Source organism: Emydura macquarii, unplaced genomic scaffold (assembly GCF_026122565.2).
Source record: "Emydura macquarii macquarii isolate MOO-44397 ecotype Brisbane River unplaced genomic scaffold, CSIRO-AGI_Emac_v2 contig_1876, whole genome shotgun sequence".
Taxonomy (NCBI): domain Eukaryota; kingdom Metazoa; phylum Chordata; order Testudines; family Chelidae; genus Emydura; species Emydura macquarii.
The window spans coordinates 24,740,129-24,763,787 of NW_027132013.1; the positions used below are offsets into that span (position 1 = coordinate 24,740,129).

The 23,659-nt window shown below is 45.1% G+C and overlaps 2 protein-coding genes across 4 annotated transcripts; both read right to left on the reverse strand.

The window, feature by feature from the left end:
• Nucleotides 1–1,587: 1,587 nt before the first annotated feature.
• RPUSD2 (RNA pseudouridine synthase domain containing 2) lies at nucleotides 1,588–5,922 on the reverse strand (the record flags this gene model as incomplete). The annotated part of the gene is made up of 3 exons (XM_067558125.1): nucleotides 1,588–3,121; nucleotides 3,803–4,099; nucleotides 5,269–5,922. Coding segments are annotated over 3 exons (1,734 nt in total), but the record flags the coding sequence as incomplete, so codon positions are not given.
• Nucleotides 5,916–23,502, reverse strand: LOC137159551 (protein-L-isoaspartate(D-aspartate) O-methyltransferase-like). 3 transcript variants are annotated; one of them, XM_067557986.1, is made up of 9 exons: nucleotides 23,446–23,502; nucleotides 18,499–18,656; nucleotides 12,876–12,980; nucleotides 10,086–10,117; nucleotides 9,413–9,517; nucleotides 8,621–8,741; nucleotides 7,781–7,866; nucleotides 7,427–7,596; nucleotides 5,916–7,072 (listed from the first exon to the last, which is right to left on the reverse strand). In XM_067557986.1, the coding sequence occupies exons 2-9, from the start codon at nucleotides 18,617–18,619 to the stop codon at nucleotides 7,060–7,062; spliced, it is 753 nt and encodes a 250-aa protein (XP_067414087.1). In that variant the 5' UTR covers nucleotides 18,620–18,656; nucleotides 23,446–23,502; the 3' UTR covers nucleotides 5,916–7,059. The 3 variants fall into 3 exon arrangements, with proteins under 3 accessions (XP_067414087.1, XP_067414088.1, XP_067414089.1); XM_067557987.1 differs by lacking the exon at nucleotides 23,446–23,502 and adding an exon at nucleotides 19,614–19,870; XM_067557988.1 differs by lacking the exon at nucleotides 5,916–7,072 and having other exon boundaries at nucleotides 7,423–7,596.
• Between the last annotated feature and the right edge of the window lie 157 nt (nucleotides 23,503–23,659).

The following is a 23,659-nucleotide window of genomic DNA, read 5'->3' on the forward strand; positions in this document are numbered from 1 at the left end:
GATCTCTCATTACATAGACTGGGAAAATGTGACATACTAGCTGGTATGTAGCTGGTACATGGAGGCTCTGTACTCCCCACCGCCACTATAGCCACAGAATAATAAAGAAAGCACTGTGCATTAACACATGTAATTTATTAGGGAAAGTGGCAACTGTGCAGTTTCTAACTTTATGTCACCTTTGTATTTCACGTGGCCAACAATATGAATACTGAAGAAACCCTCTTTGAAGATATGGTTCCTATTTGTTTGGGCATATTGAAAACTAGATCCCACTGTTTACAGTTAGTCTATAAGCTCTATCAGGGCTAGGGCTATCTTCTTATTAGGTGCTACTGTAATACAAATAATAAAAGGATTATGAATATTGATCAAAGTACTGGGTAGTGATTTTTTGTTTGGTCAAGCTCCCCACATGCCCCTTTTTCTATTTGAGATAAGCTCGTCATCCTTAGAGTAAGCCAATCACATTCTAGACTTCTTAATACCAGATGGAAAACTTACCAGCACTGTAGGGGCTTGAACAGGTTTGGGTTTACTGTCTAATACAGGTCAAGTACAAAGGAGCCAGCACATATTTACCCATGTAAGCATTATTATTTAAGGTTGGGATGGAAAAATCCACTTTGTCATGGCAAACAGGAAACATCCCAGTAAGTACATCATTGCACATACACCCCCTCCCTGTCTCCCTGCTATAAATGTCTCTAATGTGCCTTAAAGCTTTCACATCATACTACAGCAAAGTATTGTTAGTTTTACTGCTACTATTTGGAACTCTTTATGGAGTGGTGATACCAGTAAGAATCAGGCCAGTTTCATTCTGCATCATCTCAGGAAGTCCCTGAGCAATAGTACCGGCTGATACTGAAGACCCTGCTCCTAAGGCAGCAGGCTGAAAAATCAAGGCTAGGGCAGTAGAAACACCCCTCCTTAGAAGGGTGTAGAGTTGTCCCTGAAACAAGCCCCTGCCACCTTTCATATTCATCTGCTGTTATGAGGCTTAGCTTTCTAAGCCCTGTGTATGTGTACATGGATGGGGTTGGTTAAGATATGTGAGAGAAGATATGTACAGTATAGAGCAGTGTTTCTCAATTAAATTTGGCCATGGAACCCTTTTGAACTCCATAAATAATTGCGGAACCCCCCAAACTCTTAAGTCTTAAAATGTCGAAATAAGCAAACATCAGCATTTCTCAATTAAATTACACTTACACTCAATACCCTCTGCCGAAAAATCCGGGACATCTTCCCTTTTTCGGCAGTGCGGAGAACAGCTGCTCTCAGCGGCACGGAGAACAGCTGCTCATGGAACCCCAACAGTGTTCCCGTGGAACCCCAGGGTTCCGCGGAACACCAATTGAGAAACACTGGTATAGAGTAATGGGGATTAAGTAGTAAGGAGAGAAACCATACGGGAGGAAGTGGAAAATTTGGGAAAGGAAAAGGAGACCAGTTAAAGTATGTTGGGATTGTGTTGTGGGGAGTACCTACAGATATAGACTCATTAACAGCAAATAGATCCTTTCTGCAGGCTACTGAATTTTTAGTTGGAGCAGTACGCTTATCCCGGGACTTTTGCTAAGCTGATTTAAGGGCAGATTGTGCTGTATGTTAGCAAGAATAAACCCACAAAAGGAAGATGGAAACATCTTATCGATAAGAATTGCACAATGTCATGGAACTCCAAATAAAATGAATGAAGATTCATCTGACAGGAAAAGAACCAGTCTGCACAATGCCGTGGTATGAACAAAACTAAGACAGAACATAACTGAAAATGATCTGCGTGTGACACATTAAGTATTTTAGATTGAATAACATCTCACCAGCTCTTACTCAGAAAACCAGGGAAGTAAGATAATTGACATACAGGAAAAGAGCCAACATGCTGGTTATCTTAGTTATATGTATTTAGAAAACAATGGCATTCAATTTGCAAACAAGGATGAACCCAGCTGATTGTGTGGTGAGAAGAGGAGGGAAAGGAAGCAATTGTTCCAAGCGTCTCATCTTTGGGTAATATTTTTCACCCATCACTGTTACCATATTAAACCAAAACATAATTAAGGTGTCTTTGATTAACTCACTCCCTCTTCAGTAGCTGTCACAGGTCCTTTGTTAAGATAGAGTTCTCAAGATTAATCTAGAAAAAGAGAAAAAAAAAACCCCACTTCCCACAAAATTCACAAGCAATCAAGGAACACAGCAAATAATGATGGAAAATAGCAGCAGCAGCTCCAGGGAGATATTTTTACCACACACAAGTTCAGGACTTTTTAGTTTTGTTGGAAGGAAATTATTTTGTAATGATACACAGAAGTCTCAGCATCTATTCTTAACTCTCATCCCAGTCCTTGAGAGCCCAGTCCGGCATCTTGGAACTATATTCAAACTCTGCTCCCTTGTAGCGTAATGCATGTAGGTACATCACCAGCTCCCCAGGAGATGGGTCCTGCCTCACTATTTTACACTCCTCACACAGAGGGTCCTTCTCTTCTTTATGTCCATCCTGATTTCCAGTTGAACTAGCTCCTTCAGGGTTTGTTTCATGTGTTTCTGGTCTGGTGTCAGAATTCTGCAAGCAAGCCTGTATTTCAGCTTCTTTCTGACCCTTAGAGTCCTCAGTTCTGCAGGAGTCTGCACTTATGGGCACCTCCTCAACTGGATTAGTACAGCAACCCGAATTGTCACATTTTTCACTTCCCACAATGGGCTTCAGGTCCTCCTCTGAAATGTCCAAGATGCTCAAGCTCTGTTTGGAATTATGTTCCTCCACTAATGCCCTGAGGAGTTCCTCATCTGTTTTGTTAATCTCACCACCCTTACCCTTAGTAGGACCCCAGGCTTCCATATTGTAGATGGGGTCATTGACAATAGGATACCCCAGAAACTGCAAATGGACCCGGATCTGATGGGTGCGACCTGTGTATGGAAAACACTTGACCACACTGGTCTTGCCATTATAACTAAGCCTTTGGAAGACAGTTTTACAGGATTTGCCTTTGGGGTCCACACGACATACCCCCACTTTGTAAGAAACAACCAGGATGGGTTCCTCACAGATCACTTCATTTTCTGGAAATTCCCCAAGCACACGACAGATATACTCCTTTTCCAGCTACAGAGGGAAAACAGAGTCAACATCAGAAACGCATCATAATTCAACATTTCAACAAAGACTTATGAAACTACTTTAACAACACTGAACCCAAATTCATTTCTAGATTTATTTTCAGATTTCTGTTACTTTGTGCCCTTGCTGAAAATCTTAAAGGCCAGAGTCCCACAACTAGGCTTTGACAGATTGCCGTTTACTGCAGAAAACCTTTACAGGAAAATTTGAGCCCTTCAAAATTGAAATAGGGTTTTTATTAAAACTTCCATAACCCCTCGATTATTGTACACTTGTATCGCAAACTAATACACTTATCCATTATGTCAGTGATTTTCAAAACTTTTTTTCATTTGTGGACCTCTAAAATATTTCAAATGGAGGTGTGAATCCCTTTGGAAATCTTACAACACTCTGTGGAATTAAATCCAAATTCTACTCAGTAGAGCACCTCATTAGCATCTTACCAAGAACACAAGGGGTACATCTAATTTGCACCTGTCTTCATCATTAAAGAAGAGCTCTGACCTACTGAGACCACAGGTGCTAAAATGCAATGCCTCTACACACAAGCTGTATTTATGCCTTGAAACTGAAGGCAGCCAAATTTTGGGACTTATGTTTGGCCACCTGCTTCAAGAGCTTTTTAAAGACACTCTGAAAACCGTTTAAGTCCTCAGCCTTCACCTGTCTCTGTCGAACTTGCTCATCAATCCTCTTGGACACTTCTGCAGTTTTGGCAAACATGAGCACACCGGAAGTCATGCGATCAAGCCGGTGAATAGTGTGCAACTCCTTCAGGTTATGCTCTTTGCCCAAGATGAAGATGACAGTGTTGTGTCGAAATCTGCCACATGGGTGTACTGGTAAAGATGAGGGTTTGTCCACGACCACCACCTCGTCATTCTCTACCAAAATCTGGATAGGCTGAGCAGTGACTGGAGGCTCATGGCGATGGACTTTATTCTTCAGAAAATCATTATTCTACAAGCAAAACAGATTATTAGAACAGAAATGATTTCCCCAAATATCCTCTATTTGTGAGAAATAAGGGATATGAACCCACTTCCAGAACAAAGTGGGACCCAAAATTAAGAAACAAGGTAAAAATATACTGAAAAATAGAAATTTATTATAATTACTAAGCATACTGGTCCATCAAAGCCTAGGCCTAGTATTTCTTAGGAAGGGGGAAGACTTAATGCAAAAGGCCACTTGTGTGCAATACTGTCTGAAGAGGGATAAATTCCTTCCTGACTCCTGCAGGTTAGCTGCATATCCCCTGAAAGTTTGATTAATTTTAACTAGTACAGTTTCAAATACTGTCATGCAGTTACATCCAGCACTTTTGATTTAAGGCCGAACCTTACAATATACTGAAAAGCTTCCCCATGTAGAGAAAGCTTTTACTCTACGCTCCTCAGGGAAAGGACCAGGTCATCCTGGGTGTTTTTAATGCATGTAGTACAGTGGGGTATTGATTCTAACTGGGATCTTTGGGTGCTACCACAATACAAAAACAATAACTATGTTTTAAATGTGATTGTGCCCAAAATATATTACCTTTTATATATTATACTTTTCCTGTCTGAATGGTGGGAAAAAACCCACCATGACATATTAGGGAACTAGGTTTTCTTTATGTAGAGTATTCTCCTCACCCCAGGGAGGGAAAAACAAAATCAGATCACAACATAATTAGCTACACACGTTTCAAAATACTGTTTTAATTTGTTTTTTGTAGTCTAAACAGGGGGCTCGAGGCTCCTGCTGCTCTTCATTTCTTCTTCCCTCTTCCTCCACACAGAGCCAGGCAATGAACCCGCAACTACAGTAACTTATGCAGAGAGGACAGGGCTGTGCCCTGCCATGGCAGCAGAAGCAGCCAGCTGGGGCCAGGGGCAAAACAGGAAAAAGTGCGAAGACGAGGGACCGGGCCAGGTGGGTGAGACAGAGGGAGAGGAGAGAGGTGCACACGGAGGAGTGATCTCAGGAACGTGCACCTCCGCCCTTGGCGAGAGAAGCCTCGTTAGCAAATCGATTCGCCACTTCCCCGCTTGTCACCTCTATGAGCGGTAGCCTCCCGACCACCGCACTGCACATCCCGCCGGTGCCAAGCCGCGGTAACCCGGACCTGCCCCCTCCCTACTCGCCTTGAGCACGATGCTGAGGTCCCGCACGGGCTGCTCGTTGAGGAGCAGGCGGCCGGCGCGGGCCGCGGCCCGGTAGTAGTCGATGGGCTGGGCGCGGAACTCGGTGCTGAAGACGTGCAGCAGGCTCTTGCCCACCCAGCGGCCCTTGCAGTAAGTCTGGAATTCGAAGTAGTAGGGCCGCACCTTGCGCAGCCCGCCCTCGAAGTAGTAGCGGGTCTCGGCGAAGTGCGTCCCGCTGAAGCTCACGCCGGGGTTGCGCTTCTGCGGGGGCGGCACGTAGCGCTTCCCGCAGCCCGAGCGCTTCTCCTCCCCGCAGCCCGAGCGCTTCTCCTCCCCGGCCAGCAGCCGCCGCCTCTTGGCTGGGGGGGCTGCGTCCCCCTTCTCGCTGCGCCCCGGGCCGGGCTCCTCCATGCGGCTGCTGACGGGCGCTAACGAGCAGCCGATTCGCGAGCTAGCACTGGCGAGGAATAGCCGCCGCTCGGCTCCCACCGTCAGGGACAGGACTGCACGCTGCGCCAGCTTCGCCCAGACACCCACATGGACACGGCTCAGAGCCAGAGCCGCCGGGGACCGGGCTGGGAAGGGAATCAAGGGACCTCTGCCCGCCCAGCAGCCTGCAGCTATCACCGCCGCCCACTTGCTATGACGTCTAATTCAAGCGCCAGGTGAACAGACCGCGCCTCTTTCCCACTCCACCGGCCACGCCCACCACGCTCTGCACTGGCCGGGCACTTAGAACCACCACGTGACCGTTGCCCTCCGGGGACAGAAACAACTGCCTGCTGCAGAGGGGGCGGAGCTGGGCCCGGGAGAGTTAGCAGCCCAAGGCCTGCGCCTCTCCAGATTTGTGGCAGTGGGGTCTTCGCTAACCTTATTTGTATCACAAGAAGTAACCGCGTACGCCGTAAACCGCTGGTATAAAGACTGCACTAGAACGCTTTTATTTATCTCGAGAATAGGTACAGCACAAAATGCTAGTGAGAGCCTCCTCAGTTCAGGCCTATTAATTCAGACATCACTTTTAAGGGCGCCCAGGGAGGAGAGAAAGGAATTCCAGCTCGTAGAAGGTGCACAAATCAAACCTCAGAGAAGATACCAACAATGGTGGCAATCAGCATCGTATGAAACGTGAGTACTGTGTTTCATATGAAAGACAACCCCACGTTTTAGGCACCCTTTTCAAGAGAACAAAATTTAAGAGAACCGTAGCAGCCTGTATCTCAGTTCTGCATTAAGCATTGCATAGCTGCTAACACCCAACTCCTAGCTTTAGTAGGGAATTTAGTGTTGATACAGTTTAACTAGCTCATCAAAAGGAGATGTGAAAAGGTATGTTTAACTTAGAAGATTAAACAAATCAAAGGAATACTGTAATTTTTCTTCATGCATCAGATCAGCAAGTCATGAATATAATGCACTACCATTTAATCAAGTACAATACACATGAATTCTCAAATCTGTAACAGTATTGTGCATTCTCTCTTCCCTATTTACATACACATACAATATCTAACTGACTAAAGAGGACAGCTGGTTGTAGCTGAGTAAAACCAGAGTCCAGGAGGAGATCAGACAAGGTCTCCCCATTTTAGGAACTGACTGCTGGTTGAGCTGGAGGAATATTCTCTCAGTCCTCTGTACTGAGTTCTTTAAAAAGCAGAATATGCCTTTGTGATGTGTACAAATAATAATTTTAAAAAATTAATTTATAAAGCAAAGCCATACACATCTGTAGTTGCTTCTTCAGGAACTGGTTCATGAGCTTTCCAAGATCATTTCGTAAGTGATATGTCAGATGTCATCCCTAGGGATGGAAAAAAGGCAACTGCATTACTGCTGTGAATAAAGTCAGAATCATTTCCTTCAATAACCAATCAATCTGAATATTTATGAAAATGAAATGATAGATTGTGCTGGAAGCTAGCGTGTTCCATTAATCTTTGGTTTCTTTAATACAAGGAGATGCACACAGCAATCTTGCTGTGCCTGAGCATGTACACTTCTTCCCTTCGTTTTGCTGGCTGCATCTGCTAGGATTCTGGGGGTGAATCTTTCAGCCAGGGGACTCTGGAGGAGTGAGCTTCCATCAACATCTTGCCAGGGATAAAGGGGCAAATGGGACAAAGGACAAATTACAAACAGGGGAATGTATTTTTACCGAGGCCACTGCTTCTCCTTATCTGTCAGGGGAACATAGATCACGCCCATCAGTTGTGTTTCCACTATTTGTCCATCACTGGTTTTGTCATACTGCATCAGAACTTGGTTTGCACCTTCAGACCCAACTGGTAAGATCAACCGTCCGCCTCGGTTCAACTGTTTCAGCAACTGGCAAATAGGAATCAATATCAGCAAGGCCCAGAAACAGTTTAAACAAGGAAAATAAAAGCAAAGCGGATTGTGAGGGGTTGCCAGTTTCACACAAAACAGAAAGGAAGCCATTCCAGTTCTGCTATAGGCACAGGTGTGAGGGAAATGAATACAAACCAACACCCTGTCTGTTCCTTCTTACCTCCTCTGGCACAGTGACTGCTGCTGCACCAACATGGATGGCATCATAAGGGGCTTCTTCAGGGTATCCCTGCCTTCCATCTCCAACTGTAGAGAGGGAATGTGCAGTGAAGATCCTTGTGCATATGGTAATTCACCCTAGAGAGCCCTTTATCTTACCTTTCACTTAAAAGGATTGCTTTTGTACGCCAGTTGTGTTGGCAATTTGGGTTTCTACAAGGAGCCTACTAAGACAGGCTGCTCTGTGAAGTTAAATTTTAAAGGAAGATAGATTTTGGAAACAGACACCTCCACCAGAGGAAGGAAGCAGCAGAGCTGGGAGGGTTCTACATGATACAGTAGGTTAGTGCAGACACAGGGCTTCAGAGACCTAGGCTTAAAACTGAAGGGTCACAACAGAAGTAGAGCTTGGTAATTTCCAATGGAGATATAGTTAAAATCCAAACCCAATTATTTGGTAGTGACAGCAGTCTTAAAGTCTTAAGGCTTAGTACTGAAATAAAAGAATTGTTAACACACCCATAAGGAGAAAGTTGTATTAACAAAGCTGTTTGGAGATGAATCAATTGCATGGCACCTGACTACATTAAATATGGCTTCAGTCAGTGCTATTAGCCATCTACCTTTAATATGCACTTACCTGTGGAAATTAAGTTACTCAACAGAAAACTCATTAATACTACTGTGACAAGCACCTGAGTACTACTACAAAAAAATTAAAGAAAATCACACCAATCACAGAGAGAGGTGTCTCCATGATCAACAAGGCGTAAGCACTGCCAGGCCGCAGTACATTCAAGTACAGGAATGAAATGCCAAGGTCATGGTTTATAGAGCTCACCCAGAAATTTTACACGGCCAGAAGTAAGCAGAGTTGGATCATCCTTTCTGACATTTCTAATGGATTCATGGACCAGCTCTTCAATGTGTTCTATGCCTACTGCCTTCCCTGTGGGACCCAACTGAAAAGAGAGAGATGCTTCATTATGTGCATACAGACACTGTGCAGTTTACAGGGTATTTTACCATTACAGCGGAAGGATTAGAGAGAATTTCCAGGGAATTATGGAGAATATCTGAATAGGAGGTGCAAATTCTGTATCAGGTTAATTTTAATGATGGGTAATCCTGTTTATAGTTACCAAAAGATGACTAGCCCCATCTATGGGGATTCCCGAATCAGCATTCATTACCAAAGAGATAGTCATCCACCAAAGGGAGGAAACAGAAGCCTTCCTTGTCAGAATTTGTTCTTGAAAATGTGACCAACTGTCTGGTAGGAGAGTGTCTTGAGCAGCCTTCTAGTGCTCTAAGTGCTTCTAATATTTTTAGAAACTCCTTTAATTAAGTTATTTTCTGTAGAGTATGTTTCTAAAGTTCAACAAAGCAAGTGAAAGTCAGAAAGTTAAGTGCCATATATAGATACAGTCATTCACTTCCTCTCTCAGTCTACGCTGGGCTAATTTGGCTACTAGATGGTACTTCTGTTTATACTCTAACTGGAGGATCACATTTATCTCTTGTCTTAAGCTGCTCTGGAGAAGAAAAGCCACAATTGGCCTTGCTTTTTCAAGGTTACTTCTCTTCATATTTATCTCAAGCAAAGAAGCAAATAATCTTGTACTTTGCTCACCATTCTAGCAAAGCAAGCCGTGAGGTAACCGCTTCCTGATCCCACATCCAAGGCCTTCGCTCCTTCCACTAGTTGATCCTTCAGTAACTCCAGAGCATGGGCATGCTATGGGGATAACACCAACAAGATATCATGTTGCACACTTTCACACACAGATATTCATTTCTCTCATTCCCTTCCCCCAATTTTTCCTGTCATAATTGTGCAACCATACTATACATCTTGTGCTAATTGTGCAAGCATACTATGTTTAAACCAAACTTTTTCCTTCCCATGACTCATTTTGCAGTGATGTGTTTCAATGTTGAATTTGTAGCATCATTCTGATGAGAACACCTTTGAAAGTTGTTAGGAACATGAATTTCACTAGTGGGATGTATAAAATATCTGGCTTGTGAAGGAAGATCTCTTGGAAAAAATAAAAAGAACTTCAATTATTAGCCTTAGTAAGACAGAATTATTGTTTAACGTGTTTTTTCAAGGTTGCCTGCCTTTCTTAAAACTCCTCATAAGCATTTCACACAGTTGTATAGGACAGTAATAAGTGGCATAGAATACAAGACAGTTCCCAAAGCAAAGAACAAATGCATATAAGACCTTTGTCAACTTGCCATTACAACTTTTAAATTAAAGCTACCCTTCAAGTTTGAATAGAATGGAAAGTTTGTCTTACCATGTGGGGTGCACTGATTGTAGCCTTATATCCTGAAAAGAAATCGACAGTTAAACACAAGTAGTATGAAATTATGACCGTGTCTGAATAATTACTATTATATCCTCCAAGAGCAGTTTGTTTTTATTTTTCTTCCAATATTGCAAACCTTTTCTTTTCTCCCACCTATCTGAGGCACTGTACTGACAAAGTTCCAGAGGGGTACCTGTGTTAGTCTATATACAGCAAACAACGATTTCTGTGGGCATAAGCTTTCGTGGGCTGCAATCCACTTCGTCAGATGCATGAAGTGGAAATCACAGATAAGAGGTGTGTATATATATATACACATCCAAGGGTAAGAAACGTAACAATGGGGAGGGCAAGTGCTAACAAAGTCAGTTCAGTTGTGAATAGGCCTCATCTACCCTAACTGAACTGACTTTGTTAGCACTTGCCCTCCCCATTGTTATGTTTCTTACCCTTGGATGCGCGCACGCGCACATACACACACACACCCCTCCCTCTTATCTGTGATTTCCACTTCATGCATCTGACGAAGTGGGTTGCAGCCCACGAAAGCTTATGCCCGCAGAAATTTGTTAGTCTTTAAAGTGCTACAGGACTCTCGTTGTTTGTACTGACTTAAATAGCCTCCTCTAGGAAATGTTAATGACAGCAAAGCAGCTAAGAGCAATATTTCAGTTCCTGACTATTCCAATCACCACTTAAGTGTTCCAATCAACAAAACTTTTCAGGCTCATTCACAACCTAGACAGCTCTTCTGTTGCTTAGAGTCCGCTTCTGCAACCACTCCACAAGCAGAAATCACTGCAATCAGTAAGAGTTTTGAGCACAGAATTGACCTGTTAAAGAGTTTGTTCCACTCGGGTAGCTTAAATGAAAACCAATTCATAAGTAAGGAAGCAAGAGGATAATAGTTAAGTACTGTAATACCACAAATTGTCTAGGATTAAGCCATCAAGTAGATAAGCTCAAAATAGAAGACAAAAATCAAAAAGATATTTCAATATGGTTGGTGAAAAATAAGTTGTCTGAGAAATCAACAGAGAGGTGGTAGTGGAGGCAGCACTGGATAATTCAAGGTTCACCCCCATAAGATTTTTAACAGTTTCTGCTTGTGCTACAGATGTATGTGTGTGGAGGAAATTGAAATGTCTGTGCTGAGATACCTCAATGATAGAGTTCTCAGCTTCAGTGGTTTATTAAAATGTCAATGTAGACCAAGTTGCCAGGGAAGATTTCAAGGCTGTGGGTGCACAGGTGAAATATCAATGTGAAGTATGGCTACTATGCCTTATGACTTAGGGGAAAAAAAACCTGTCCTGTAAAATAAAGTAAAGCTAAAACAAAAAAGTGTAGATGTAGCGTTTAGCTGCACTCACATCAGTTATATGCACCATTCATAATATTTTCATGGCAACTACTCACAATTAATGTGGACTTATTCATGAATGAGAAATTCACAAAATGACTTCATACCTCAAATACAGGGGTTCTACAACCTAACCCAAATATGTTATTTCCCGTAACACCCACTTCCCACATTTAAACATGCCTCATAATTCAAGGTGATGGGTGCCATGGATGATATTGCAGAGTCAGGATTTTCCTCTGACTTTGGAGCCATTCTTTAAAAAAAAAATCCCATTTTCTGACTCTGCATGTGGAAGGAAAAAGTTATTTCAAGGAGGCTTTTGCTTTAAGTATCACAATCCAGTTCCTGAGAGCACTCAATACTTTACTCAGGGCACATAGAAATACTGTTTACTATTTTCCCCTTTGAGCTTACACTGTTTACTTTTATCTTTTTTATTTTTGACTCTACAGATATTTTAAGGTTTTCCTCTTTTCTGGCTCATAAACAGCTCTATTCTGAGAGATACCGAGTATCCATACCAACACCTACTGAAGTCAACTGGATTTGTGGGCACACAGCACTTCAGAAGTTCACACTAATGTCTTTTTGAACCATCTGTTGCCTTGTCTACACTTATAGCAATGTGTAGTGTACAGTCACTAAAGACATAACTGCAGCCTGCTTTCACTGTAGCATGCATCCACACTTGTTACTGCAGTGTGTAGCTACATGCAGCAGTGAAAGGCTCCAGTCAGGGAAGCAGCAAAGAAAGGCTTGGGGAGGGGAATCTGTCAGAGCCTTTCACTGCAGCAGGGAAATTCTCCAGCAGCAGGACTCTACAGTGCTAAAAACAGCCATGTAGACATGGGAGACACAGCATGGGTGTATAGAGAGCTGGTAAGATATATATACATTAGAGTTGACGCATATAGGGCATTCTACATGCCTAAGCTGTGCCTCACTATTTACACTGCCATTTATACCCGTGCCAGCTGGGGGTGCAGTGTTAGTACACTATACACTGCCCTAAGATGTATAGTGACAAGAAACAATGGTTTCCAATCATCAGGGCTAATCTTTGTACCATCTGTTCTTTCTACGCTTCATAACGAGTTTTGTTCTTCAAATACAGTGGCCCTGTAATAACATCTGAGCACTCCCCGCCTCCAAAGCGCAAAGCTTATTCTATTTCTTTCAAAGAAACCCTCGAATAGACCCATGTTGGTACTCTTCTTGATGATCTACCAAGAGTGCAGATGGACTGTTCCACTTTCCCATTCCTGACACTATTCCAAGGCAAGACTCGCTGGCATAGTAAGAGAAGACCTGCAAACTCACCCTGTGTCTTCCCCTCACTATTCAGTCACTGAGGTTAATGCAGCCATTACACATACCATAAAAGTGGCAAAAACCTGCTATAAAGTTCTTACCTATTGACTGAGGAGAATCCATGTATGGGAAATACTTGATGTAGTGGGCTCTGTCTGTGGCCTTTAACACATCCAAGACCCGCGGAGATTTAATCACTCCATTTTCTACAAAAAAGAGATGGAAAGAAAGACTTCAGCTATTTAGTACTGTAACATGTTCAGGTTTTGAAGGAAAGGCAATGGATTTTTTTCAAGGGGGATGGGGGGAGGGAAACAGGCAATAGAGCTACTTGCTTGCCTCCAGTTTGGTGGTTCTGATCTATACCAGCTCAAACTCAGCTTTGAATGAACAAAAGCAGCTATCCCCCAGAGCAGTTTGATGCCCTGCATCAAATGAGTTGACGATCTCAGGCCAATTCCTAGCAGGCAAAGTGCATGCATTACTAAGGACCACACTCGGTAGTCTCAGCAAAGAGCCAAAGGAATAAATGGATAGATTTAATTACACTCTTACTCCTCCTCCCCACGGTTTCTTCAGGTCATATTTAAGGCACCTTGGCAGGCTGTGAAATTATAAAATTATTTAGGAGAACGACCACAGAGAAGTTCACAGTTCCTTCATTTGTAGTTTCCCCACAGTAACTCCTGCTGGGAGAACAGCTGTATGGCTCTAGTAGCAGGGGAGTTCAAAGCTATTACAGTTACAACCCAACTCCCAGTTCAAAATGGAGTGGGAATACCTGTAACTATTTTAGTTCCAGGACAGCTCATTAGAGGTAAAGAGCATTGAACGCGGACTGTAAAAGTCACTTATATCAGCTTCAGCCTCTCCATACTCAGAGTGGAGTAATTGTCTACAGAATCATATAACAGATGTTTTGCATATACCCAAATTAGAAACATGTAAAACACACTTTGGGTCTGGATAGTCCTAATCCTAGCATCATGTCCTATTTAGGTTTAGAAAAATCTGTTACTAACCTTGCATAACTATTGTTCTTCTAGAGGTGTTGCTCATGTCTATTCCATGTTAGGTGTGTACGTGCCCACGTGCACCGGTGCTGGAGATTTTTCCCTCAGTGGTATCCATAGGGCCAGCTCTAGTGCCCTTTGGGGTCACGTGTATATGCGCTGACATAAGGGGCGCCACCGGCACCCCTGCCTGCCCTCTCAGTTCCTTCTTGCCAGAAACTCTGACAGAGGGGTAGGAGGGTGGGTCATGGAATGGACATGAGCAGCACATCTCAAAAAACAAGGGTTATGAAAGGCTAGTACCCATTTTTTTTTCCAAGTGCTTGCTCATGTCCATTCCACGTTAGGTGACTCACAAGCAGTGTCCCTGGAGGTGGACTAGGAGCTCATGGACGTGCTGATTGCAACACAGCTCTCCCAAAGCTGGCATTGTCACGGACCTGTTGAGTGATGGTGTAGTGGGACAAGAAGGTATGGATTGATGACCACGTTGCAGCCCCAGATGTCCTGGATTGGTATCTGCGTGAGGAATGCTGCTGACGACACCTGAGCTCTTGCAGAAGGACAGGTCACAATATCTAGAGGTGGAACCTCTGCCTGCTTGTAGCAAGCTTGGATGCAAGCGGTAATCCAGGATGAGAATCTCTGGGATGACACTGGCAGACCTTTCATCTGATCAGCCACAGTGACAGAAAGCTGTGTAGATTTGCAGAATGCTTTAGTCCTTTCAATATAAAAGGTCAAGAGTTATCTAACATATGTAGCCACCTCATCAGTGCTGTGAGGTGGATGGTGTGCTTCACAGAAGTCCCACAGTCGGAGGGCCTCCTGACACAGGGCTGAAGAGCAAGTTCCCCCTTGCTTGTTGACATAGAACCTCAAGGCCATGTTTCCATCAAGAGCTTCACGACCTTGCCTGAGAGTTAAGACACGCTTCAAAGGCCAAGTGTATCGCCACAAGTTCCCTGACATTTATATACAGAGATAGTTCCTCCTGGGACCAGAGACCTTAGGTCCCGAGAGTGCAGAGGTGGGCTCCCCATTTGGTCCGATGCATCCGATACCACGGTCGCCGTTGGCCACGGGGTTGCGAAGGCCCTCTCTCACGGAACGCGGGTCTGACCACCAATGTAGAGAGGCCAAGATTGATGACAGAATTGTGCACGTCTGCAGGAGTCTGAGGTGCAGCTTCGCATACTGCACCGCATAGGTACAAGCTGCCATATGCCCTAACAGTTTGAGGCACACCCAGGCGGTTGTTAACTGCTGAGCTGTGATCCATGCAATTAGATCCGACATAGTTTAGAACCTGGCCTCTCGGAGGTAGACCCTGGTTTGAGTGGAGTTGAGCACTGCCCTGATAAATTCTATTCTCTGCACCGGAATCAATGTCGATTTCTGTTAGTTTACCAATAGACCCAGTGCCTGAAAAGTGGCTTGAACTATGTCAATGCTATACTAGACCTGCGTACTCAATTGGCCTTTGATCAGCCACTTTGATAGAGGTACAGGTAAACCTGTACACCTTGACGTTTGAGGTAAGCTGCAATTACAGCCATACACTTCATGAATACTCTTGGGGCCACTGACAGACTGAAGGGAAGTGCAGTAAATTGGTAGTGTTGGTGGCCCACCACAAATCTGAGGAATCTTCTGTGTCCATGGAAGATGGAGATATGGAAATAGGCATCCTTTAAATCAAGGGTAGTGTGCCAGTCTCCTGGATGCAGGGAGAGGATGATGGAGGCCTGGCAGACCATGCACAACCTCAACTTCCTGAGATATTTGTTGAGGCGACACAGGTCCAGGATGGGCTGTAGGTTGCCTTTGGGATTAGGAAGTACAAAAGGAAAGGGCATCTACTCCCAAGTCCTGTGGAACTTCCTCTACAGCCCCCACCCATAGGAGGGCTTGCACCTCCTGGACAAGAAGTTGCTTGTGAGAAGGGTCCCTGAAGAGAGACGGGTATGGGGAGTGGGGGGGAAGGGATAGAAACAAACTGAAGGGTGTATCCCACTGCTATGGTACTGAGTATCCATTGGTTTAATGTTAAGATTTACCGTGAAGAGCAAAAGATGGTCTAATAATAAAAGGGAGAACTGATCCTGGATTGCAGTTGGTAGATTGTCCTCAGGCATGCCTTCAAAAGGCCTGCCTATTCCCACTGGCATAGTGGCTCAAGCCCAACCTGGTCGCTGAGGTAGAAGGATATGCTTGACACCACCACCCTTGTAACTCTTTCCCTTTCACTCGTAGGGTTTGTGCTGGTTAGCCCTGAGAATCTAGGAGACTGCTGGGTCCTAAAATGCTTCCTGGAGGCGTGTACAAGCCCAGGAAGCACAGGGTAGCCCTTGAATCTTTGAAGCCATGCAATTTGGTGTGTGTCTGTTCCGAGAAAAGAAAGGCCCCTTTAAAGGGGAGGTCTTGTACTAACTGCTGGATTTCCTGAGAAAGGCCCAATGACTGCAGCCATGAGCAACGCCTCAATGACAGCTGATGCCATTATTCTGGCCACTGAGTCGACCATGTCCATGTCCGCCTGGCCTAGGACAACCAGATGTCCCGGTTTTACAGGGGCAGTCCTGCTATTTGGGGCTTTTTCCTATAAGGTGCCTGTAACTCCCCACCCCCATCCTGATTTTTCAAACTTGCTATCTGATGACCGTAGCCTGGCCACCAACTTGCCCTCCTCCATGATGGCCACAAATTCCTGCCTCGACTCCTGGGGCAGGGAGTCCTTGAATTTGTCATGAAGTTCCAGATATTGTCTCTCTCCAGCAATGCTTGCTGGTTGGAAATCCAAAATTGAAGACTGGCCACTGAATAAGCCTTCCTCCCAAACAAATCCAGCCTCTTAGAGTCCTTATTTTTAGGAGTGGCGCTCATCTGACCCTGACTGTCCTGTTCATTCGCCACCGAAACCACCAGGGAACCCAGTGGGGGTGGGAATACATATAGTCAAAGCCCTTGGCTGGGACGTAATACTTTTTCTCTGCCCTTTTTGAAGTAGGGGTCAGATAATACAGGGTTTGCCACAGAGCCTTAATTAGCTTCAGCACCCCTTCATGTACTGGCAAGCCATTTTGGAGGGGCTCCTGTGACCAAGATAGGGATAGGGAGTCCGTTGGTTCTTTGAGCTCCTCTGCCTCCAGCCTCAGGTTTGTGGTTACCTGCTTGAGTAGCTCCTGGCGAGCCGTAAAGTCATCCGGTGGCAGTGGGTTATCCTCCCCAGATGAGGCAATTGCAGGTCGGCTGAGGAGGCTAGCACTGGGGGAAGGGCAGGTTCTTCCTCCACTACCGGCTCCCATTGGCACTGCTGCTGGAGTTTTGACATTAGGATTGGAGGCTGAATCAGGGTCCGGGACTGGTCAGGATGGCACTGTGGTTTGCCTCTCTGACATCACTGAGAACGAGCAGTGGGAGTGGGGTCCTGGTACCTGGGAGAAATCCCAAGAGTTCCCATGCTGCCAGTGTATTAGCCACTGTCCCAGCAGCCAAGTGCTGGCAGCTGGTCCCGCATCAAAATCCGGTGTGTAGGCAGGGAGCCGGTGCCTCCTTGGCAGGGGAATAGATTTCCCTTCAGAGCCTGATGAAGACTCCTCCCTCAGGGACCATGGTGGGGCCCTTCCCGCTTCTGCTTGTTGGTGGGACTGCTGCCGCAAGGCAGGGGACTGCTTTGGAGGTCCCATAACCAATTCCCTCTGGAAGGCACCACATTGGCTGTGGAAGGGGCCGGCAACTCTTGGATCTGCCTTCCCCAGAACTCTGGTTGGTAAAGGGTCTCGGGACATAGGCAGTACTGGCAGTGACATGAGGTTTTTGGCCACCTCGAATGCCTCTGATGTTGAAGGACTCGCAAGTGCCAGGTGCCCCAACTGCTCCCAGCTGTTGCTGGTGGGTCCCGGGCCAGGCTCTGAGCCCTGAGAGGAGATGCTGCAGCCAATCGCAGTTCTGAGGATGACAAGTGGCCCAGCACAGGCTTGCCTCAGTCACTATTCCCCTCTTGGGCGTTGGGAAGTACCCTCTTCTGGCGTGTTGCTTTTTGTGCCTCTTCCTCAGCATCAGCGATGGTGAGTGGTGCTGAGAAGAGCACAGTGCCGGAGGAACACTCCATACAGATGCCAATGTGCTCAGCACCGAATCAGAGTCGCATAGCTCAGAGGGTGGTCTAAGTGCTGTCCATTAACAAGCGAATGTCCCTGTCCTTTTTTGTGCATGGCCTAACGGCCCTGTAGATCTTACCTCTCATGTGAGCTTCCCCAACACACTTTAGAAAGCTCATATGCGGGTCTCTCACTGGCATGGCTTATGGCAGGTCACACATGGTTTGATGCCCATGAATCATCCCTGGTTGGGACCGCTATCTACAGTAAACTACTAACACTAAAAACTACAACTACACTAGATCTGGCCCTATGGATACCATTGAGGGAAAAATCTCCAGCAGGTCTGTGCATGCCACATGCACTGACCTAACACAGAATGGACATGAGCAAGCACTTGAACAGAGAATGGTTTCAGGTTGTGACATTCTGATTCTGAAGTAGGTGTAGATAGAAGTGCCAAGACTAATGCATGACATTTTAGAATGATGGATTACAATCCCACTAAGCCTAACATGAAAATCATACATACAAGTGTTCAAATGCTGGGAAGTTTCATCATCAGCTTTAAGTGTGACCCCTGAAGAGGGGCTGCTGGTGATACTCACTGTAAAGATTGTTGAGTAGCTCAGCATGTGTTTTCCCACTTGAAGTCCAGGCCATGGTTCTTGTGAGCAACAGTCCCATGAGCACAGTAAATATAGCACAACGCAGCACACAGCTCATCATACAGAAATGCACAGGGGCCTCCCAGGCCTGTCCTGTCCTGTCAGTCATGAATGAGGAGGGAGGGGAAGAGAGAGAGACAGACTTTAAAACAAGCTCAGATAACACCCAGCAGAACTCAAATCCTTCCCAATCACAAATGGCCAAGATTAAAAGACATACACATCCTATGCCCATGAAACAATTTTAGTGACCACTACATTTATATTACATATGCCTGATTACCAACCTTGAAGAATCAAGACCTCTGACCAAACAATACACAGCACAGAGCTGTAATGCAAAAATTCCTCATATTGCTGTGCCAATGTGTCCTAATGTGAACCTAGAGAAAGCACTTCCATGAGCAAAAGGGTACTTCAGTTTAGGAGCACAGGTATCAGTTAGGGCTAACTGTGATGATGGTTCATATGATGTGGACATTTATTCTCAGGGAATATGAAATAAAACGCCCAAACATACATGGCAACAGCTTTCTGTCATTACTAATCTGGGCTGGATTCTAACCAGCAGTATAGATATAAAAGGATCTGTATCCAGTTTCCGATTTTCTACACTTCTCCATGTTATGACCAACACTGAACTGTTTTTTTGAAGACTCAACCATTTTAATGACATGAGTCCAGACATCTCCATCGGCCCTGAAGTTCATTTTATTTAACAAATTAGCCAACATTACAAACACAACTTGAATGCCTAAAGGAGGAAAAAACTAAACACTATTGCTACACAAGTCCATAAATATACAGACGATTAACACAAACGCAGCTCCTGCATTTCTATGTCTTTTGCAGGAACTGAAAATTGCTCCTCGAAATTCAAGGAAGTGGGAAGGAATCTGTGTCATTTAAGGGCTTTATAACAGTTCCTGATTACTGGGGAGCTACTTAAAGTACAGTTCTGCTATGTATAGTGTAATGACATTTTCTTACTCCTTAGGTATATTTGATCAGTTTTATTTTATCATCGTTAGAGTCAGCACATACATTTTTATTACCTTGTAATTCCTTTTAGTCTTTCAAAGCCAACGCAACTATGGAACAGAAACTGCAGCTCACTCTCCCATATTATGCATCAGAATTGTTTCCTAACTTCCAGCCAGTGATATCAGTGTAACCCTACTGTCTTCAGATTCTGCAGTAATGATGCCTGTGAGATAATGAGTGCAACCTCTTCACCTTCAATATAGTGCACAGATGTCACTGACAGCTTAATTTGGCCTGCAGAGCTATTTTTGCTAGTGAAGATGAGCAAAATGGAAAAAATCCAGATTAACTGTCAGGCTAAGTTTGCAGGACTGGGGGTTGAAAGAGATGCTTATTGTAAATTAAGTACTTTGATGCAGAAGTAATTTAGACAAACAAGAAACCCACAATGCTATTTCAGTAACCTTCCAGAGTATAACTCCACTTTAAACCTCCCATCATCCTGTGTAACAACGTATAGCAATGCCAGAGACAGTCTGTACCCCTTTGTTCATTCCTTTTCCCAAGACTATGATAAATTGTGTGTAAAGTATACCTTGTGAAGTATCATTTGAAAATTCATAATTCACTGATCATTATTGTCTTGGTAAAATGTACAGCAACACTGTATGTAAATGTATAAAATTCTAGTATATAACACTACTGAGACATGTTCCAAGTTTAGAAAGGCAGCCACAAACCAGTTCCTCAGAGACCAAAGGCAAACTGATGCCTCAGCCAGGTGTCAATGAAATCAAATGGTCCATCACCTGGTTAAGTGGCCATTCTTTGGCAGGAAGAAGAATATGAGCAAGAAATTCACATCTTGGCAAACAAACAGCAGGAGATTCTCATCCCCACAGCTGAACCCCAGCTGGAGATGATTCTTAAAGAAGAGGAAGAGATATAAAAATGGGGAACAGACACCCCAAACGATCTCTCCCATCATCGCTACTCATGACATCGCCAACACTTAAAGAACAAAGGAAATACCTTTGGACTGGGAGGAGAGATCCTGACGGAAAAAAGTTCAACCAGCAAGACTGATGAAACGTGGTGAGAGATCTCTATTTTGAATTCACTTAGCTTAAGTTAGGTATTAGTTGCACTTTACCTTTTATTTATTTGTAACCAATTATGTATGACTTTTATGCCTCATTACTTGTAGTCACTTAAAATCTCTCTTTCTATAGTAAATAAGCTTGTTTTATTGTTTATCTAAATCAGTGTGCTTGGACTGAAGTATTTGGGAAACGTCACTTGGGATAACAGGACTTGATAGGAGTTTGTATAGTCTAGGAGAGGGCTTGGCAGTACAAGACACACATTTCTGGGAAAATGTCTGGGACTGGGAATTTGCTGGTGCTGAATTACATGGCAGAGCAAGAGTGGCTGGCCATAGCACTCATACAATATAGCTGGGAGTAATTTATGTTCTGCCCACACACAGCCTTCAGACCAGGAATGGTTGCTCAAAGACAGCCCAGGCTGGAGAATTGAAGGGACACAGCTATTCAACAGTCCAGATTATACCCTGCATAATGTCACAGCCACACACCACTCTAGGACACAAAATAAAGAATGAATCCAACCAAAGCTGCAAAGGGAACCTAAGCAGAAAAGACATAAGCTAGAAAAATAAGAGTTTGGCCAGGGTACTGGAGCTAAAAACCTATTCTCTATTCTCACTAAAACAGCACCACATCATTGTGATTTTGATTTCTTTTTCCCGCATGCCACAACAGTTTTATATCTGGCTAACTCCAGGTTATCTTGGCCTGAAACTTACTATTATGAAAGAATATGGATACCCATACAGGATTTCTAGAGATCGTTAATCTTTTCAATTATTCCTTTTGTCATAAAGATTTTACCGGTTCTGCAGTCCTGGAAATCACACTAATTTGTCAGTTATGAGAAAGCTGCATAAACAAGTAAAACTAATCACAAATATATCAATGTCAAAGCATTAAAGAATAGATCTCTGTGGTATGGAACACAACGCTGAGATGGTATAAATGTGATGTTGGTTAATATTACAAGGTGAAGTGAATTATTTGTTTTCAATTTTAGAACTTGCAATACAAGAGTTGACCAGCATTTGTTCAGCTGAAAGAGCTCCTCCCTTTCCTGTCCCAATGGTTTCAAAAGATTTTAAAGAAAATCAGATGGGAGAAGGCTGAAAGAAGTCCCACTGTGACATGTACATGAGAATTAAGGATTCACTCCCAGCAAAATTATATTTGAAGTCAGTGTGAAAAAGCAGCTACCCCCAGATGGGTAAAAGGTCAGACCACGGACTCCATCTGGTCACCAGCAATGGCCAAAACTGGTTTCTTGATGACAAGGCCCATTAAATGTACCCCAGTTGATTGTGCAATGCTGAACTTTAAGGGCAAGGGAGGAAATGCCATGCCTACCCCTAAAAGCAATTAGTTTGTGATCTGAAAACTATTTAATTGCCTCACTTATTTTAACTTGCCTAACTACAAATGATGTTGCATTGTGGGGTTGAGAATTAATGGACTGCAGGAATTCTCCTCAAAGAGAAAGCCTTACAGCAAAGGTGCATGTGTGTCAAACTACTCCATACTTTAGTGATAAAACCTTGTTTACATCTCTTTACAGAACTTAACTAAAAAAAGCCCTTTAATGTTACTCAAAAGTGTTTTAAAGGATGCACATAGAGAACACACAGCAACACTGGAATAGGATAACTGAAAGCAAGAGCATGAATCCAAAACATGATGTAAAATACTAATTTATCAGAAGATTCCCCCCACAGGAATATTGTTATGAGATACAGTGTACTCCACCTAACTATAGGTTGCTTCATTACACACCCACTTTATGCACACAAGAATCAGGCCATGACCAATTGCAAGTTATTACAACAGCTATACCAGGACCTACTAAAAATCCACTATTCAAATACCAAATCAAGCTCTAAATGCTGCTCTCCGCTGTGTTCAAGCTGCTGGCCGTTCACTTATCCAAAGAGTTTTGGTCCACGACCTCACCCTTGTAATATTAAAAGCGATTGGGACGGGCAGCCAAATGCAAGGCAGCATGTCGCTTGGGTATAAACATCCCGTTGGAAAACAACAGCACGTGCGGCTTAGGGGCAAGGCACTGCGAGGACGGGCCAGTGTCCAGCTCTCCTCCCGGCCTCCGAGCGCCTCCCTTTGCTGTTCACACGAGTGGGGCGCACGCTGCGCGTGGTGAGGGGCGCAGGTCCCGGGCGGTGCGCTGCTGCTCTCACGCACGCAGACAGCGAGGGCTGCCGGGACCTCCCCGGACTGGTAACGGGGGTTTGTAACGCCTCGGACTCGGAGCCAGCCAGTTAATAGCGGAGAGAAACAAAACAAACCCTCCCGCCGGTCCAGGCAAATCAACGCCGGGCTAAAGCGGTGTCCCTCTCGGACCCCGTGGGGACCGGCGGGCACAGGCAGCCCTCGCCCCCGCAGGCCCGCCCCCAGCCAAGGCAGCCGCGCCGCGGGGCGCCTGGCTCGCTTGGGCTCGGATCCAGGCGGACGCCAGGACAGAAGCGGCCCCGGCTGAGCCCCGCCCCCGGGCCAACAACCGCACAGACCCCACCGAGCCCGGCCGACACCGCGGGGGGCGGCTCTCTAGGCCGTCGGGGCTTAGGGCGTCCCCGGCCGCCCTGCAGTGGACAAGGGGGGGTCGCTGCCTTTGCCTGGGAAGGCCCCAAGGGCGGACGGGGGGCTCGCGGGAGAGAGACAAGCACGGACAACGCCACATCCTTCCGCCCCATAGCAGCAGGGGCACGGGCGCACTAAGGGCCCCTCCCCCCAGCCCGTTACTCCGAGTAACAGCGACCGCCCTGCCCTGCCCTGCCCTCACCTTCCCCGGGCCCGGACGGGAGAGACACAGAACGCCCCTTCTCCCGCCCGTTACAAGATGGCGTCACGCTACAGTCACGTGCCGGGCGTCGCGGCACGTTCCCCCGCCCCTTCCCCCGAGCGGGGGAATAATTGGCACCTTCCTGTAGCCAATGGCTGGCACAACGGCGCCGTCCGTCCGGTCGCTGATTGGTCAGGCCAGCCGTCAATGAAAA